Consider the following 18,485-nt stretch of genomic DNA (forward strand, 5'->3'; position numbering starts at 1 on the left):
CTCCTTGCCCCACCCACAGCTCTAGTCACAGCATACAAATTGAAGTGATCTTTTACACCTAAGTACATTATGTCTGCAGCCAAGACATCAAGAGAAGGTTGAGACTTGGAAGGGCAGCAATGGAAGAACTAGGAAAAATCACCAAGAGTAAAGGTGTGTCATTAGAGACCAAGGCTAAGATCACCCACACCCTCATATTCCCAATTACAATGTGCTGATGCGAAAGTTGGACAGAAAAGAAAGCTGACAGGAAAAAAAGAATGAATTCATTTAAAACACTATGCTGGAGAAAAGCTCAGCGGACATCTTGGATGGCCAGAAAGAACTAGTGGGTCCTAGAACTAATTAAGCCTGAAATATCAGTGGAGGCAACAATGACAAAACTCAAGCTGTCTTACTTTTAGCACATCATGATAAGGCAGGGTTCTTTGAAAAAGACAATAATGCTGGGAAAAACAGAAGGCAACAGGAAAAGAGGAAGATCAAATATGAGATGGATTGACTGCATAAAAGAAGCCATAGGTATGAGTCTACAGGAGCTGAGAGGGCTGTTGAGGACAGGACACAGATTCACAGGGCCGTCAGGAGTCAGAGCTAACATAACACACACACACTATGCCACTATTTCACCTAAAACCTAGAGTGACTTCCCATGTCACTCAGAATAAATGCATAGTCTGTACAATGACCCTACATGATGATACCTTTTTGCCCTTTTCTCTTTCTCCTTGTCCACTGGGTCTCCTTGCTCATGCACAGTGACCTCCTTGCTCTTCTTCAAGTTACCAATTAATTTCCTGCTCAGAGTCTTGCCCTTGCGAGTCCTCTTGCTTGGAAAACTGCCCTCAGATATGTGTGGGACTCACTCCATCAATGCCTCAGACTTCTACTCATTATCATCTGCTAAATGATGATGTCTTTCTTAACTGCCCTATTTTAAGTAGTACCCCATTCCTGTTTCCCACACCACTTAGCACCATCTGATATACGCTAGATTTTACTTGTTTATTACTTTATTTTTCAGTCTATCACTAGTGTAAGCCCCACGCGGACAGGGATTTCAGTTTGTTTTGTTCGTTTCTGTCATCCTCAGCATGCTGAACAGTGTGTGGAACATAACCGGCATTCTATAAATACTTGTTGTCTATGTGGATGAATACCACACGGCTGTAATACTCTTATAAGGTAGTGAACTGAGGAGTTGCCAGTTCCATCTTCTAAAACCCACACCGGGAAGAAGGAGAAGCCTGGGTCTGAGAAATTAACATAAAATATCCAATACACCACAGAGGAGGGTAAAGACTCTTAAGATCTAGTGTGTGTATTTATGGGGATTAGGGAGAGGCGGCAATCTAGGGTAGCTGGTTTTAAAGAGGGTGGATAGGTGGAGGGGGTGAGAGATTTTAACTTGCGCTCTTAAATTGCAAAGAAGACTATCACTTGCCCCATTGCCACTGCTGTGAAACAAATCAGAATAACCCAGACTGCCTGGTGTGAACAGGATTAGATCATGTATTTTTTTGTGGAGTGAGCTTTGGTTTTGTTTTTCAAGGTATTTGCCCATTTCATCTAAGTTGTCTAATTTATTGGCAAATATTTTTCAAAATATCCCCTTGTTATTTTATTTTATTTTTATTTCTATTGGGGAATATTGGGGAACAGTGTGTTTCTCCAGGGACCATCAGCTCCAAGTCATTGTCCTTCAATCTAGTTGTGGAGGGCGCAGCTCAGCTCCAAGTCCAGTCGCCATTTTCAATCTTAGTTTCAGGGGGCGCAGCACACTGTCTCATGTGGGAATTGAACTAGCAACTTTGTTGTTGAGAGTCCGCGCTCTAACCAACTGAGCCATCCGGCCACCCCCCTCCCCTTGTTATTTTAATATTTGTGGTGATGTCACCTCTCTCATTCCTGATATTGGTACACTAAAAACTTCTGTGGGGGTGACAAACTTGAAAACAAGTGAGTACAGAGCAGCCACTCTTAAGAATTAGCTCTTCCAATCTTGCTGGCCCCCGCTCCACCTCCCCCAATGGTGGGTTACTATATAAGGAATTTGTCTCCCAAAGATGCCACTTTCAGAGAGTTAAGGGACAATCCACAGACTTGCTTAGTAGTATGGAAATTAAATTGGTAATAAATAATAGTGGGGTCTCTGGAAATCCCAAAATATTCATGAACTAAATAACACACTTCTAAAGAACTCATGAATCAAAGGAGAAGCAAAAAGGACATTTAAAAATATTTTGCATTGAATTAAAATGAAAAGACAACATATCAGAATTTGTGAAATGCTAAGACAATACTTAAAATTTATATCAATAAGGGCACTCTGTTTTGTAATTTATACCCCTGTTATCCTCATATAACATATATTACAGATGAAGAAAGATCCCAAACTAACAAATTTAGCTTCCGCCTTAAGAAATTAAATGACAAAAAAGAGCAAATTAAAACAAGTAAGCATAAGAGAGGAAATAATAAAGATAAAATCAGAAAACAGTAAAATGGAAAACAGAAAAAAAAAAAAAACAAGGAAAACATACAAATCAAGGAAACCAAATGCTGATTCTTTGAGAAGATCAATAATATTGATAAAGCTCCAGCCAGATTTATCAGTGGGAAAAAAGAGAAAAAACTACCAATGTCATGAATGAGAGAGGTGACCTCACTATAGATATTAAAATAATATATCTGTAGAGGATATTTCCTAAGACCCCCAGTGGAAGCCTGACACCTACATATTCTGTTTTTTCTTATACTTGCATACCTAAGATAAAGTTTAATTTACAAATTAGACATAGTAAGAGATGAACAACAGTAATAAAATAGAACAATTATAATAATATACTGTAATAAATGCTATGTGAATATAGTCAGTCTCTCTCTCTCTCTCTCTCTCTCTCTCTCTCTCTCTCTCTCTCTCTCTCTTTCTGACAACCGATCTGATAACCTAGTAGGCTACCAAGTGACTAACAGGCAGAGAGCATATACAACATGGATACGCTGAACAAAGGGACGATTCACTTCCTGGTGGGACAGCATGAGATTTCATCACGCTACTCAGAATGGCATGGAATTTAAAACTTATTAATTGTTTATTTCTGGAATTTTCCATTTAATATTTTTGGATGGTGGTTGACTGCGGGTAACTGAAACTGCAGAAAGTGAAACCATGGATAAGGGGGAGACACTATAATATATCTGAGAAGAAAATAAAAAGCAAATTGATTTCTAATAATTGAATATACATATACCTAGAAACAGGTTTATCCCCTGACAAAAGACCAATTAGAGGTCAGCACTATCAGTAACATTCATTAGTTTCAACCAAAGATGCTGACCATATCAGTTGCCTGATTCTCAGTCTAGGGGGAAAAAATCAATCTCTCAATCTCTCTCTCTCTCTCTCTCTCTCTCTCTCTCTCTCTCTCTCTCTCTCTCTCCTATTCCCTCTCCTTTATCTCCTTCTCCACCTCCTCTCTTTCTCACTTTCACTCCCTCCTCCTTTCCTTTTGGTTTAATAGGTCTGTTAACTCTACCATCTTCTACACATAACATAAAATTTTAGAATCTGCTCTTTCTCCAAATATTATATAGAAATATTTCCTTCTTTATTGCATATTCTTTACATTCATTAATTATAAAGATAAATATAAACTCAGAGTGACTATACCACTGTTTACTTATCCACCTACACAGATGTCTTTTTTATCTGTAATTAATAAGTAATCTGTAGAGTGATACTTTGAAACTGCAAATATGCTATTGCCCAATAATTTCTCACAGTGACTTTAGCATACTTTCATGAAACTAGCCTAAATTAGTTATTCCTATGATAGTAACGAATGGTTATACTTTGTTTCTAACTACATTTATTAGTTGGCATTCTCCTGTAGAAAAGAGCGTTTTCTACCCCCACTTTTATTTTACTTTTGTTGGTATAGATTCATGAATTCTTTTTCAAAATGTTAATGAGTATAATGCATTCCTATCATTATTTATTTTAATTATCAAATTGTCCCATTGGCTTTTATCTCTTTTTGACATGCTCACATCAGTTTTTGAGCACTTCCTTAGTTTCTGGCATGATATTTTCAGCTCATTTTATATTTTTCATTTTCCAGTCCTGGAATAATTTATTTCTCTTTGAAGCCCAATATCCTTGTAATAGAGAAGTGTGTTTAGAACCCAAGATGTGGACACTAAATGTGCTGCTTGCTACTTGGTTGCTTTCAGGCCCTTGTGGTGGACATAACTAAGAAATAGATTTCTTTTTAAAATATTTAAATATTTCCATATTTAGAATCATATTTTTAGTATAGATTCAAAAATTTGAATGATTAGTTCAAATAACATGAATATTTTTAAGACTATTGATCCTTATAAATTGTTCTCCAAAAGCTTTGATTATATGGGCACTTGTTTTGCTGTATGTTTACCAGAATGCTATATCTTAATTATTTTCTTTTTCATAATTCTATCAAATACATAAAAAAATATTTTTATTTTTAAAATTAACTTCTTTTGATTATGAGGGAAATTTAATGTATTTTTGGTTATGTTTTTTCTTTAGTGAATTACTCTAGTTCTTTTTCTTCTAACATTTGCAATATTTCAAGATTTTTCTCTTCTTTTATTTTTGTTGTCTATTTGATTAAGTAAGGTACATACTTAACCTGTGGACCTTTTTCCTAACTCAATAGATTTTTCCAGTGAAACACAGATATTTCTTTCCTAGTTAATAATTAGCAAAAATTCTGTAATATGATCAAATAATAATCAAATATGAGGTATGTGAGGAATAGGTTAAACAGGTTACTTTTTTACTAATAGTGTCAAAAAATAATATAAAAATTTGGTTTTCCTTAATCACATTACTTTCCTTTGTGAAAGTGACTTCTAAAGAATTGAAACAGTTAAAACTTACAGGTTCGTTATTTTCTTATTCTTTTTGACTGGGTGTCTAACCTTGCCCGTAAAGCCTCAAGATGTAGGTAAGAAATTTACTTGTGTACCAGCTAAGGAATGACTAAGTTGGGATAATTTCTATATATTTTTTTTACCTTGTTTTCTTTCAACTTAATTTTCACTTGTTTTTTCCTCCCCTCACCCCAACTAGTTTATAAATACTGAGCAGATATCCTGAACTACCCTTCCCAGATTTTGCATTTTGGTGGTCATATTACCCAATCTATAAACAGAGACAGTTATCATACCCAGCAAAAGGTCACCAGCCTTATGTCACTATAGAGTGTTGTTGGGAAGCATAATTTGGATTTGAAAATACTCGTATTTCTTGCAAATGTATATAGTGTATGATAACAGTGGAACACCAGGTTTGAATTGGGATTTTCGTGAAAACTTTGTTGTCCAACATATCTCCCAACGGGGTGGAAAACAGCTTTAGCTTCCTCCAACCCTACAGTTTCTAAATCTCCCCATGTCTATACACCTACATCCCTCACCCCAAGCCTTGCCAATGCAGTGTCAGCCTGCAGGACAGGGTGACTTTTATATTTCTTCTACCCCAAAGGGGAACATTTTGAACTTCATCTGTTCAGAGAGGATGTCTTTTTGTATTTCCTCTAGGCTGGAAGGAGCATCTTTTTGTACCTTGCACAAAGGTTCCATAAGTATCACAGTGGCTCTGAAGATGTGGATTGTGTGTTACTCAACTTGGTACCTCCTGCAGTGCCTGCTAGAGAGACCAGTCACAGGACTTGAAGAAGAGTGGTCATTCTTGAGTTCTTTTTCTCCTTTGCCTCCTGTAACAACTTGTTTAAAAATCGTGTTGATTTTTTGAGTCTAACATCTTTTGCATTCATGTTTTCCTTTGTATATCCATTTACCCAAACTGATGTCCTGCTGATTTCTCAAGTGGACAATTGCAAAAGTCTCCTGATGAGCTTTTTTCCCATCCAGCTCTTGATTCTTCTATCCATCTATTTGACAAATATTCTAGTTACTTTCTATTTATCAGGCACTGTGGGAGATCCCAGCATATTAGTTGTGCGACTACTTGGCTGGTATTTCTTACCATACTGAAATGATCATTTTACTATTTTATATAAAAATTTCAGTGGTTCTTCATGGCTTCCAATTGAAGCCCAAACTCAGCTTTATACGTAATTTGGACCCAGATCCTTTCTATCTTAAGTTCTATTTTTCTTCTTTATGACCCACTTTCTCATCAAAGTGGATTAATTGACTTTCCCCTATAAACATCCCAAGGATTCTCACCTTTGTGTTTTACTCACATCGTTCTGTCCACATAGAAACACAAGGCTTCTTATTTTTCTGCTAGCTGAAATCGTGTACATTTTTCAGATTCAATTTATGCCACTCCCCCTATAATCCACTTCTAGCTCTTCACCCGTAAAGCATTCCTGTCATATATGTACTCACATTACTTTAGAATGTCATATACATTCTAAATTGGATTGTAGTCTTGTTCATGAGTCATTTGCACTGAGAGTACTTAGGAACGTGACGTCCAGGGGAGATGTCTGGGTCATCACTGATTGCCTCATAGAGTCCAGCACAATACCTTGCAAAAGTAAGGACTCCATAAAAGTAGTCTATGTGGGCAAATACAGATGTGCCCTGGTTAGTATATGCTCATTGGGAGGGAATCAGTGATCTGAGACTAGTCCAGAGATTACCTAAATGTCTGTATCTGGCTGGCACTATAAACTATACTGACCACCAGCATGTATGGCATCTCTTGTTGCAGCATTAAATCACGTATCAGTTAACCTTTATATTACTTTTCTAGTCATACATGATAAGTACTTAACATGGAAATGGTGCTGGTATTTGACATTTGTGGCTAGGGAGCCATCAATGGCAAATCTAAAGTCTGGTCAGTTTGAGGTTAATTCAAGTCAATTCAATTTAACGAATGTGTCTTGAGCACATAATCAGCTGTGATTAAGATCCCATATTTGGTTCACATGACTTTCTCCTTTTTGTTAACTACAGCAAATTATTTTCTACCATCAGATCTCTATTTTATACTTTGTAAATTTAGATATCAGACATAATTATTTATTAGAAAAATGTTAAAATACCAGGATGCATAATAACCTAAATATTTTTGTTTTTCAGATGATTTCAGCATCACTCAGAAATTTATAGAGGAGAAATTTGGATATATGTGAGTTTCTCTAAAGCCTTTTTGATGATTATGGTGTTTATCATAATATTATCTGATATATTCCAGAAATGTTAATGCTTCTCAAAATAATTTAATTAAGTAGACAGCATATCGAAAAAGTAAGTACAATATTAATCATAAAATTCAGGTGAGGCAATTGAATCATCAAGAAGTTGTAAAATTTATAGCCTCGTACTTCGATAACTTCCTGAGGCTAGTCAACAAGTAGATGTTCCTGTGGGTTTTTGCTGGACATACGTGGTATATCTACAGGTAATCACCGTGTACTCTGTGTGGATTGTTGCAGCACCACCATTGCCTTTGCTCAGTATATTCAGGAGGCATCCTCTGAAGGAGTAGAAATGTTGGTAAAAGCTGTGACAGAATATAAAGATCAATGCTTGGCTAACGTGATATTCCCATAGTGTTCAAAATTATCAATAAGTAAATTGTTTGCATTTCTTAGATAAGCAAGTTTGTCGACACAGAGAAATTTTGGCTTAAAATATAAAAAGAGAGCTGCTCCATGCTCCTCATTTTTATTTGGCCTGACTTGGGTATTTAGGGTAAGGTAGTTTCCTAGGAGAGTTGCAATTCTATATTATGACACACTGGAGAACTTGGCAATGAGCTAGCAGTCCATGCCTTATGTATACAGACACAGGGCAGCAAAATGCCTGCAAAGTGCACAGAAGTACAGAGGTACCCTCAGCTGCCTGTCTCAATATCTACTCTACTATCACACCCTGTTTTCTTGGCCTTTCCCAAATATAGTCACCATCTGCATCTCTAGAAAAGTATTGCCAAATACCACTGCTAAATAAGTTACCAACATATTCACACTCTGACCCTGTCACATTGGGAGAGGGGGGAAAAAAGCTGTCATACAAGGAAAGATAGGCAACAAAGAAAAGTAAGAGGTTAAGGGACCTCAGGATAGGATAGAGAAAGTTTCCCAAAGTGCAAAATGGTTGTCAATGGTGTGGGTAAAGATACTGTGCCGGTGATATTGGGAAAATTGCAATCTTTTTTCCTAAGGGTGACATTCACTCATCATTGTGTTATCTCAGAAGGTTGAGAAAATTCACAATAAATGAGAAGTGTCTTTTACTTCTCTGTTGTCCAGAATGATGCTTTACTGGAAGTGATGTGTGCTGGGAAGGAGCTACCACAAAAGCATAATTTTTCCCATTGCTGCAGTAAGGTTGTCTTTGAAAGAAGACTGTTTCTTTCGTAATGAGAAAGCTAATGTAGTGTTTCTGCTTCCTCTTTCTACTCTGGGTCCTGAAGAGAAATGCCAGGCTTATAAAAGTAACTGAATCTTTTCTAAGCAAGGAAGTTTAATTTTTCTAAGCAAGCAAGTAGAAAAATGATCTAATTAAAGAATTATTCTTAAGCTAAAGAATATCTAATATCTATTCCAAAGGAACATGGTTGCATTCATTGAGTGATTAATTCATTTAACATGATTCTGTGTGCAGTGTAGGGGATATAAACATGAATAAGATATGAAACCTGCTTTCAAGATCCTTTCATTAATGATCTGTATTTCCTAATGTGATAAGCCCTAGCACAGAAGTAGTGCTTGCATGGTGCCAAATTGCTAGTGGAGGAAATAATACAGTCTTCCCAAAGGGAAAGTGCAGCTTTTACTGAGGGTAAACATTAAATCAATAAATGTTTAGCAAAAATCTGTTTTCAATAGCACAGTAATTGCAGAAGCAGAGACTTTTTCTTGAAGGCTGGTATACTCATTGAAACCTAAATCACAAGTTTATTTGAACATAAGTGAATCTGATCCGAATCTCAGATGGAGTACGCCTTGGTGGCCAGTCTTTAAACATGGGAGAGCGGCTGACCATCTGGTAGCACGGGGAGGGGAGGACAATAGCCATACCTCAGTGTTCAGGATTGGAACTGCAAGCATCACTCTTATTTTAGAGGTGGCAATTTCAATGATATGACTTCAGAAACTTTTATTGGAGACTGGATAATGCTGCCTTAGACTGAAAACTTCTGTGATGTGAAATTCTTCTTCACACTTTCATTTTCACAACTTGATCTCCTTGTCTTTTCCTATCTTTCCTTTCCCTTCCATTTTCTTCCCTCCCCTTGTCTACCATTCCTTCATTTCTTTCCTGTTTCTTTCCTTTTCCTCCTTCTCTTCTTTTTTCTTTTATAGCTATATCTATGAAGTTTCAGGAAGGAACCTCTTTGTTTTCGCCCCTACACTCCTTACGGTCACAGCTCGGTTTGAGGCGATAACTAAAACATGTTGCAGAGAACAAGACAAAGCCAACTGCTTTCAAACAAAGGTGGGCATTACCTTTATTTGATTAAAGGATACGGAGTTACCTAACACAGCAAATCCTTATTTAAAATTAAATTATAGCAAAAGAGTTGTTTATCAGTTATAATCATTCTCTTTCTATTTTACTGGTTTTCACCCCATTGGTCACCTGCTACTGATCTTAAAGTTCTTATTACCTGAGACCCTCAAAAGACAATTTTCCATTTCCAGAGTCTCTCTTCTGGCTTTGTCTTCCTTGTAAATTGGAAGAAAGCCTTAGTGAGTTCATATTAAGGTAAACTATTCTGTTTTATCTTCTGTCTTTGGCAAGCCTTCTTTTAGCTAACTATAAAACAGAATCATCCAGGAGAGATGGACGAGCTCCCAGCACGCTGCCTTGCTTGCCTTCCCACCAAGTGGGAGTTGTCAGAAACACAGGCCTCTCTTTATAATGTGCCACAAATGCATGTTTCTCTTGATATGTAAATTTACTACAACAAACACTGCCTAGATTTTCTGTTTCTGAGCAAACATTAGAACAGTTTGGTTGACATATAGTTAAGCAATAAGAGAATAGTGGGATTTTGCTCTTGCTTCAACAGAATTTCCACTTTCTCCTTCAGGCACAACCTGTCCTACAATATTTAAAAGCATTGTCTTCTTATCAAGAAACTGTCTGTGGGGCATATTGGAAATTTGGACCTCAAGTCTTAAAATCTTTGTGAGTTTTATAATGTGCATCTTGTCTCTATTCATATTTACTTGTCCATGTTCCATTTTTGTTAAATCATTAATTTCTTTCTATTTGTACTCCTCCTAGATCCCCAGAAGTTTTGAGGTGGGTCTCAGTCTATGTGGTAGCTCAGAACCAGGACATTAGGTGGGATGAGAAAAGACTCAAGAAGTAGGGAGACCCCAGAGAGAAAGAGGGCGACTTCTGAGATTTTTGTTGTTGTTGTTACTTGGGAATCTGAATTGGTCTGGGAGTTCCCACCCAGAGTTTTGAAACTTCCAAGTGCTTTAGACTGAGTTATCCAACCATCTTTCACCTTAATGACAAGGAGACAACATTTAAGGATAAATTTTACCTCAACTGCTCACCCTAACCAACTAGTAATGGTGCTAATGCAATGTCTCGAGAAAAATTCTGAGATTTCAAATAAATCAGCAGGAAAGAGCTCTGTGATAGATTATTTATGCTTGCCATGGGCTCACAACAGAAAACGGCAGTCCTTACAAAATGTGCTTTGCTATAAACTTCATGGAAGAGAACATATCTCTCAGGCCTTTTATCCCCAGTCCTGATCCAGGACTCAAAATATCATTTTAGGATTTTCAAAGTGAGCATTCAGGCTGTGCAATGTATAAACAGATATTTGGTAAAGATATCTATGAAAAAACAAGGGTACCAATGCTTATTGCAGCTATTTATACTGTACCATCAAAGAACTGCCTCTTGTCTTACTTACTGTTCAAGTTGTTTTAGTGACTTATCAATTTTTTCTTTCCAGAAACATTGCTGTACTTAGTCAAAAATTCCCCAAGACTGAATTTAAGAAACTTACCTCACTCCTAGAAGATGTTTCTTCCAAGTATGATGGATGCTGTGAAGGGGATGTGGAGCAGTGCACCCGGGACGGGGTAAATATTTTCTCTCCCAGTATACAGGGGAGTGTTTTTAGAGTACTCAGCAGATTCTGTTTTACATGGCTAAACATTCTTGACATAAAACTTCAGGAATTTAGTATTTGTGAACATTCATTTTGGCCAGATTAAAGTTATCTTTAATATTGCAAATCCTCTTTTAGAGATATTAGAAAACAGTAGTAAAGCTCAGAGAATGATTTGTTACCATTATGTTTTTAAGAGCTGCTTTCTCTGAGTTCCCTCAGGGTATTTAGGAACAGTCTTTCCAAATAAGTGGATATGTAAATTTAAAATAAATTTATTCTTTAAAGTGATTCTCCAAGAGCATAAACTGGTCAATATATTGACCTAGTTTAAGTTGTTCATGCACACAAAGGTAACACAATTTCATTTAAAATATCTTGACTTCTTGGTTGAAATTAGATTCTTTTTTTTTTTTAGATTAGATTTTTTATTAATGATTTTTAATTAGTTTTTACTGCTTTAAATTCACAGTGAAATAGTATGTTAATTAAGCAATCTGAATTTTAAAATATGAAGATATGCACATTTTATTTCAAACAGTGGACAACAGATATCCCCAATAATTATTTTTTCCTAACTGTACTCCAGTTAAAAGCTATCTCACTTGCTATTTATTTTTGCATTTTCTGACTGTTTATAGAGATGGGGGCTTTATAATATTAAATACAATGTACCGAATTAGGATATAAGTGAAGATTTTTCTATGATGTTTGGAGCTGAGACAAAGGGATTATATAATATCCTTAATTTTCTGTTTGATGTCTTTATGGAAAAATAAGAGGAATTGAACTGTAGTTCATTCAAAATAGAAGTGAATTCCAGACAGTAAGAGATGTGTTGCCTAGAGTGATGATGGCCTTAGGTGAGATGCGTATATGTTTGCAAAGACTGGCTCTCTGGTTCTACGTGGTTTATTGGAAACATGGTGCCAACCCCATTCCATTTCTCACCTCAGCCCAGAACGACATCCAATTCCTCACCCTCAGTGTTCACCAGAAGATTCCAGGCAGGAGAAAGAGCTTGAACAAAGTCAAGTGTTGTGGAATAGCCTGGTGTTTTGATGAAACTCAATGTAGTTCACGTGAAGTTGGAACAGAGAGGAGGGAAAAATGTACAGACTTGTTCTGGCAAGTCTGGAGAAGGGACTAGGGGGCCAGATCAACTTTTTAAAAATTATTCAACTAAATGCAAATCCAAACCACAATGAGATACCACCTCACACAAGTCAGAATGGCTATTATCAAAAAGTCAACAAATAACTTGTTGGCGAGGGTGTGGAGAAAAGAGAAGCCTTGTGCACTGTTGGTTGGACTGAAAACTAGTGCAGCCACTATGGAAAACAGTATAGAGAGTCTTCAAACACTACAAATAGATATGCCATATGACCCAACAATTCCGCTTCTGGGTATTTATTCAAAGGAAATGAGGACACTAATTCGAAAAGATATGTGCACCCCTGTGTTCATTGCAGCATTGTTTTCAATATCCAAGATATGGAAGCAACCTAGATGCCAATCAATAAAGAAGATCTGGTATATACATACAATGTAATGTTATGCAGCAATAAAAAAGAATGAAATCTTGCCATTTGCGACAATATGAATGGATCTAGAGGTATTATGCCAAGTGAAATAAGTCAGGCAGAGAAAGACAAATACCATATGGTTTCACTTATATGTGGAATCGAAAAAACAAAATAAGACAAACAATCAAATAAAACAAAATCAGAATCAGAAACGGAGAACAAAGGGGTGGTTATCAGAAGAGAGGGGGTACGGTGATGATTGAAAAGGGGAAGGGGAATATAGTCAATAATATTGTGATAAGTTTATGTGGTGACAGATGATTACTAGAATTACTGGGGTATAAAAATGTTGAGTTACTATATTGTACACCTGAAAGTAATATAACCAATATAAGATTGTATAATAACTATACTTAAATAAAAAATAAATTTAAAAAGGTATCCAACTAATGTGTAAATAAGATAACATCACCCTCTCCCTTATTCTCAAAAGTTTATGTGCAGGTCAGGATTGCAGTGAGAGTTAGGGAGAGGTGACAGAGTAAGGGTTTTTTTTTTGTTTTTTGTTGTTGTTTTTTTTGTACATTATTTGATAATTTGAACAGCTTCAAATTAATAATATCCATAGGAAATGACAATAATGAGTAGGATAGCTTCTTATGTTTCAGAAGCCTTTTATCTGGTAATTGCTGTAGTGGTTCATTTGTTTACTGTTCTTTCATTTACTTATCAAATATTTATTGAGTTTCTACTGTGTGATTGGCAATATAATTTTCAGGCCACAAGAGAAGAAAGCTACGATTGGAAATATTAAGTAACATGTCTTTGGTGGTCCTCACTGAAGCACAGGTAAACTCTTATTGGAAAGAAATATTTAGAATTAAAAATGTCAATATACCAGAGGAGTAGGGGTAAAGCATTTAAAAGATTAATATTTAACAATGCATGCCTGTTTCTAATAGTCTATTTTTCATAGGTATATCACCTAAAATCCTGAGAAATAAAGTTTGTCTTAATATAAAACTTTATGGATATTAAATTAATACAAAATTTAAATACATTTAACTATCAAATTAGCTGATGAAGCAATTACGGATGTTATGCTCATCATTGGTTTTACATTCTATTATAAAGGGAAATCCAGCCCTGAAGAAATTGTGAAAATAAAGTCATTTTTCATTCTTACTTGATACAGAGCAAAGTTATAAGCTATATTTGTTGAAAACAAGATTCCATGTCCAGCAAAATCAAAGAGTGCTGTGAAAAGAAAATACCAGAGGGTGGCGAGTGCATAACTTACTCAAGCAAAGATAATATAATTTACTCAAGCAAAGGATTTATCTCTAAGAGAAGCAAAATTCACTGAAAATGAAAATGTGTGTGAAGAATGGAATGCTGACCAAGACAGCTTCATGGATGAGTAAAAAAACTCTATATTGAAATTTATAAGCCTAACAGAAACTTATGATTTGACCTATTTTGGCTAATTTGGGTAGAAGGAATGGGAACCATTCAAGTTATTGGGTATTACATAATTTTAAAAAATCCTGGTTATGCATTGTAGTGTTTTCACATGATTTTAAGATAATGCAACTATAATGTTATTATAGTGATGGCTAACATTTATTGAGAACTTGATATGTGCCAGACAATGGGCTACGTACTTTATATAGATTATCTATTTTAATTCTCACAAGGTCATGTAAAATAAATATGATTTCTCCCAAACTGAGGTACAAAGAAATTAAATAACTTGTTCAAGATTCACAGCTAAAAAATAGAAGAGTTAGAATTTGACTCCAGAAGGTCTAGTCTAAAAAGTTGCAGGTTTAACTGTCAAGCTATGCCACCGACAGCTGTTCAGGGGTAGGCTAGTGGACTTGAGCCAAAGGGCCAAGATTTCACTCATGGTTGAATCACTGGTTAAACTCCTTGTGCTTTAGTTCATTACATATAAAATTCATGCAATATTCATTTATTCAAAGTTTATTGGTAATGAAATTTAATCCAGAGACTTTACTAGGTTAAACAGGGTTTCTATCCATAGTTAGCTTTCATCACTATGGGAAGAGAGGCATATACAAATGATTGCAGGAAATGTTCTTTTATTTCTGATGGCAGTATGTGCTACATAATATGAGGACAGAGGAGGGAGTGGTCCATTCTACCTGGCAGCCTCGGAAAGGCTTGAGAATATAGCCTATGAATGCAACTGAGAAGGCAGATGAGAAGCAGGAGAGATGATGTCAGGAAAACCAAGATTAATCAAGACAGTCAAAGGCTGCAAAACAAAAGCGTTGAAAAGAGTTTTTTGGACTAGAAAAATTCTTGTGAGGTATTGTTTTACAAAACATGAACCATTTTAACTTATTTTGAATGGATAAGATTCTTCTATGGAGAAGATTGTATTATATAAACAGCGCAGTTGAGGTACTTAGAGAAAATGATCCAGTCTTGAAAAGAAAGCTTGATTTAAAAAGGAAGAATTCGGCATCACATGGAATTTAGGTTTAAATTTCATACTTCCATTAATAGTAAGGTGCTTAACTGGTCAGAGTCATAGTTTCCTCAGCTATAAAATAGTACTATCTTGAGGACTAAGTGGACTTAAATAAGAAAATGTTTATAAAGGCCAGAAAGAATATCTTTATCTATTATGTCCAAAGCTTGATCCAATGCCTAGCACCTATTAAGGGCGTAATAAGCTTTAGCCTTTCTTCCTCCCTTTCTCACTTTCTCCCCAAACCACACCCGCCTATACCCTTGGAGCCTCTCACTGAGACCTTAGAAGCCACTGACAAGGATTTAGAGCTGCAGGAGTGATTACTCCATATTTGACAAGAGACAGGATGAAAGAGTGGACAAAGAGGGCTGCTCCACTTACTCACCAAGGTGACAGTGGGAGTGGGGAGAAAGCCATACTTCTACCATCTCAAACTGAAAGTCCGAATATGTTTTCCAATAGAATTATACTTGATTTGTATTTTCTAAAGTATTTGTGGCATGATATGAGTATACTATTTCTGATGCTTTATGGATATAATCATTTTAATAATTAACTCTAAATAACTCTAACAATTCTATCCTCTCAAGTAAAAGTGTAGCTAATTTAAAACACAGCATAAAAGAGAATCTTTGTAAAATGATCTCCTGTAGTCAAAATGCACCAAACCAGAGGAGGATCTCAGCATCTGAGAGCAGATTCAGTATGACATCTGACTAGATGTAAAAATCTAAGAGATAGCAGGATTTAGTGTTTTTCTCTCCAAGTTCTACTACAGAAAATATTTTATATTACAGGTTTCTTTCTGAATACTCAAGGAGACATCCAGAACTGTCTACACCAGAGCTTTTAAGAATGGCCAGAGTGCACGATGATCTCCTGAAAGAGTGTTGCAATGCAGAAAACGCTCCAGACTGTTACAGTAATGCGGTGGGTTCCGTCATGTAGACTCAGAGAAATAACTGAAACAAAACAAAACAACAAACACTTAACAATTGATGTCAATGTTTTACTTTAGGAGGTAGGAAATATGATTGACCAATCTGAGTCTACTTTAAATTCACTGAGAAACCATCCTTGGGAAGACCAACATTATCCATGTGGGTCATGCATAATGTTTTGAACTACTAATCTATGCATTGATACAAAGAACTCTTCCCATTAAACATTTTACATTTATATTTTTATTTAGGTACTCTGTATTTTATTGGGCCATTTTATTGCTTCAATAAAAAGGTAATTCTATTTATTTTCCACTGAAGTTCAACTGGTATTTCTGGTTAAATAAAATAAAACAGAACTCCCCATAGGATCCTGCTTCCTCCCAACAATGTCTCTGAGGCCCACACTTAACAGCACAATTTCTACACAGCTAATGTGCAGCTGTCTGTGATAGGATTTTGGCACTGTCTCCTCGGTGACAACGTGGTGTAAGAAAAGATGTCAGAAAAATTCAGGTTCTGATGCCACTAGTCTTGGCCATGTAACTTCAATTGAACTGCAGTTCACCATCTATAAATGAGGACAGTGATCATTATCCTTCCTTTATACCTTTAGTTCTTACCCTTCTGTTTTGAATAACCTTAACAAAACAAACATTCAAACTGACTTGCAAAGGAAATTAATCAGCTCCAAGGGGAGAGGAAAAAGAAGGGTATTAGTATGTGAAGTCTTTCGGGGGTCCCACCTTCATGCACCTTGTCCCAACATCTCTCAGTTGAGAATACATGTATGTGAAGTGAGGAAGTGGGAGGAAAGGGTAGAGGAGGAGGAGAAAGGAGATGTATTCCTGCTTGTTCTCTCTCCAGTGACTGTGGTCTGTGACTGACTCACCCTCCCATTCCAGGATTCTCAGGTACTTGTGAATGCCAGCCTCAATGGATGGCTCGTTGGAAGTACTTCTTCATTCTTTTCCAACTTTCTTTCTCAATTTCTTTCCTAGCAACACCCATTCCACTCCACTCCAGACTCACTCACAATTCATGTGCACACACGTACTTTGTGCACACTTGCATACTTCATGCACACATCTCACACATGGATTTCAATCTGGTTGAGAGCCCTCTACTTTTTCCAAGTGAATGCTTAGTCTGTGAGAATTATTATTTTTTTTTGGTACATATTATTAGGTTTTTTTTTAATAGACTTAATGTAATTAAAGGGTATTAATACCTAATAGCATTTAGCTGAGTGAGTGTGTACGTTGAAGCCATTGTAAGGGAGGGATGAATTCCTAGGCACTTCATAAAAGGCTGGGTGCCTGAATTCAAGTTCACTTGAAGAAAGAGTGCTCTTCACTGTCTCCCTGTACCATATGTGAGTGGTTTAATTTTTCTTTCCAAAATTCAAGGCATCATGCTTCTCTAAATTTAAATAACGTCTTAAATTTTTCTTCCTATATGTATGTATGTATGTATGTATGTATTTATGTATGTATTTATTTATTTATTTAATTTTATTTTCCCCTCTCAGGGTCTAAAATTGGCAGCCAAAAGCCAGGCTATTTGAGAAACGTAAAGTAAAAACTACCAAAGGTAATACTTTCTATCTCAATCAAATGCCAAAGCTTATTTGGTCACCCTGGCATTTCCTCTCTCCTGCTTCAATGTCTATTTCTGGTTCATCCTCCATGTCTTGTACCCCAATATTGGTCCTGTAACATATCTACCACTCTTTATGGGGTAGTACTGCTGCTTTTGTGCTGGCTCTTTTTCCTGTTCAAGCAGTTTTCTAAGTAGCCAAAGGCACGCACTCCTCTGCCTTTCAGCCGATGCACTCAGCTCTCTGGACCAGAAACGGGAGGCAATCGAATATCTGAAGGTTGACAGAGATAAGAAGGATTAGGATGGCAGACAGGCCTCGGTCAACCTGTTCCAAGAGTCTTGCTGCAGCATTTACATAAACAAAACGTGATATGTTTGTGATTTCAAAAAGATATATAAAGGATGCCCTCTCCTCTGCAGTTTATGTAATACTCATACGCATACCTTAGGAACAAAATGTTGCCTAGATATAGCAATGACGTTCAATGTCTGGGAAGAGAGTTTGGATCTACAACAGGCAAAACATAGTTACCATTAACAATTTTTATACACATGACTTTCCACCACCCAAGTTATAATATTTCATATTCTTTTGCTGCAGAGCATACTATTCTTTCTTCCCAGATTGTGGAGAAAAGAGAGGAAGGCCAATTTACCTGCTTTCATCTGTCCTGTGGTGAATTTCATTTTCTGCGAAGAACACAGTAAAAAGATTCTTCTGGAACCTTTACCTGAAATTATGTTACTGCAGCAAGCAATAAACAACAAAACTATAAAGCTATTTCTCAAAGATTGAT

General features: G+C 36.3%; 1 protein-coding gene across 1 annotated transcript; it reads left to right on the forward strand.

Moving 5' to 3' along the window:
* The first annotated feature begins 4,785 nt into the window (after positions 1-4,785).
* AFM (afamin) lies at positions 4,786-18,469 on the forward strand. The gene is given in 11 exon segments (XM_074324812.2): positions 4,786-4,790; positions 6,366-6,556; positions 7,108-7,156; positions 9,339-9,471; positions 10,070-10,167; positions 10,958-11,087; positions 13,838-13,957; positions 13,959-14,062; positions 15,943-16,075; positions 17,618-17,679; positions 18,313-18,469. Coding segments are annotated over 10 exon segments (999 nt in total). The 3' UTR covers positions 17,654-17,679; positions 18,313-18,469.
* The last annotated feature ends 16 nt before the right edge of the window (positions 18,470-18,485 follow it).

This window comes from Rhinolophus sinicus, chromosome 1 (assembly GCF_057876585.1).
Source record: "Rhinolophus sinicus isolate RSI-liver-muscle chromosome 1, RSI-T2T, whole genome shotgun sequence".
Taxonomy (NCBI): domain Eukaryota; kingdom Metazoa; phylum Chordata; class Mammalia; order Chiroptera; family Rhinolophidae; genus Rhinolophus; species Rhinolophus sinicus.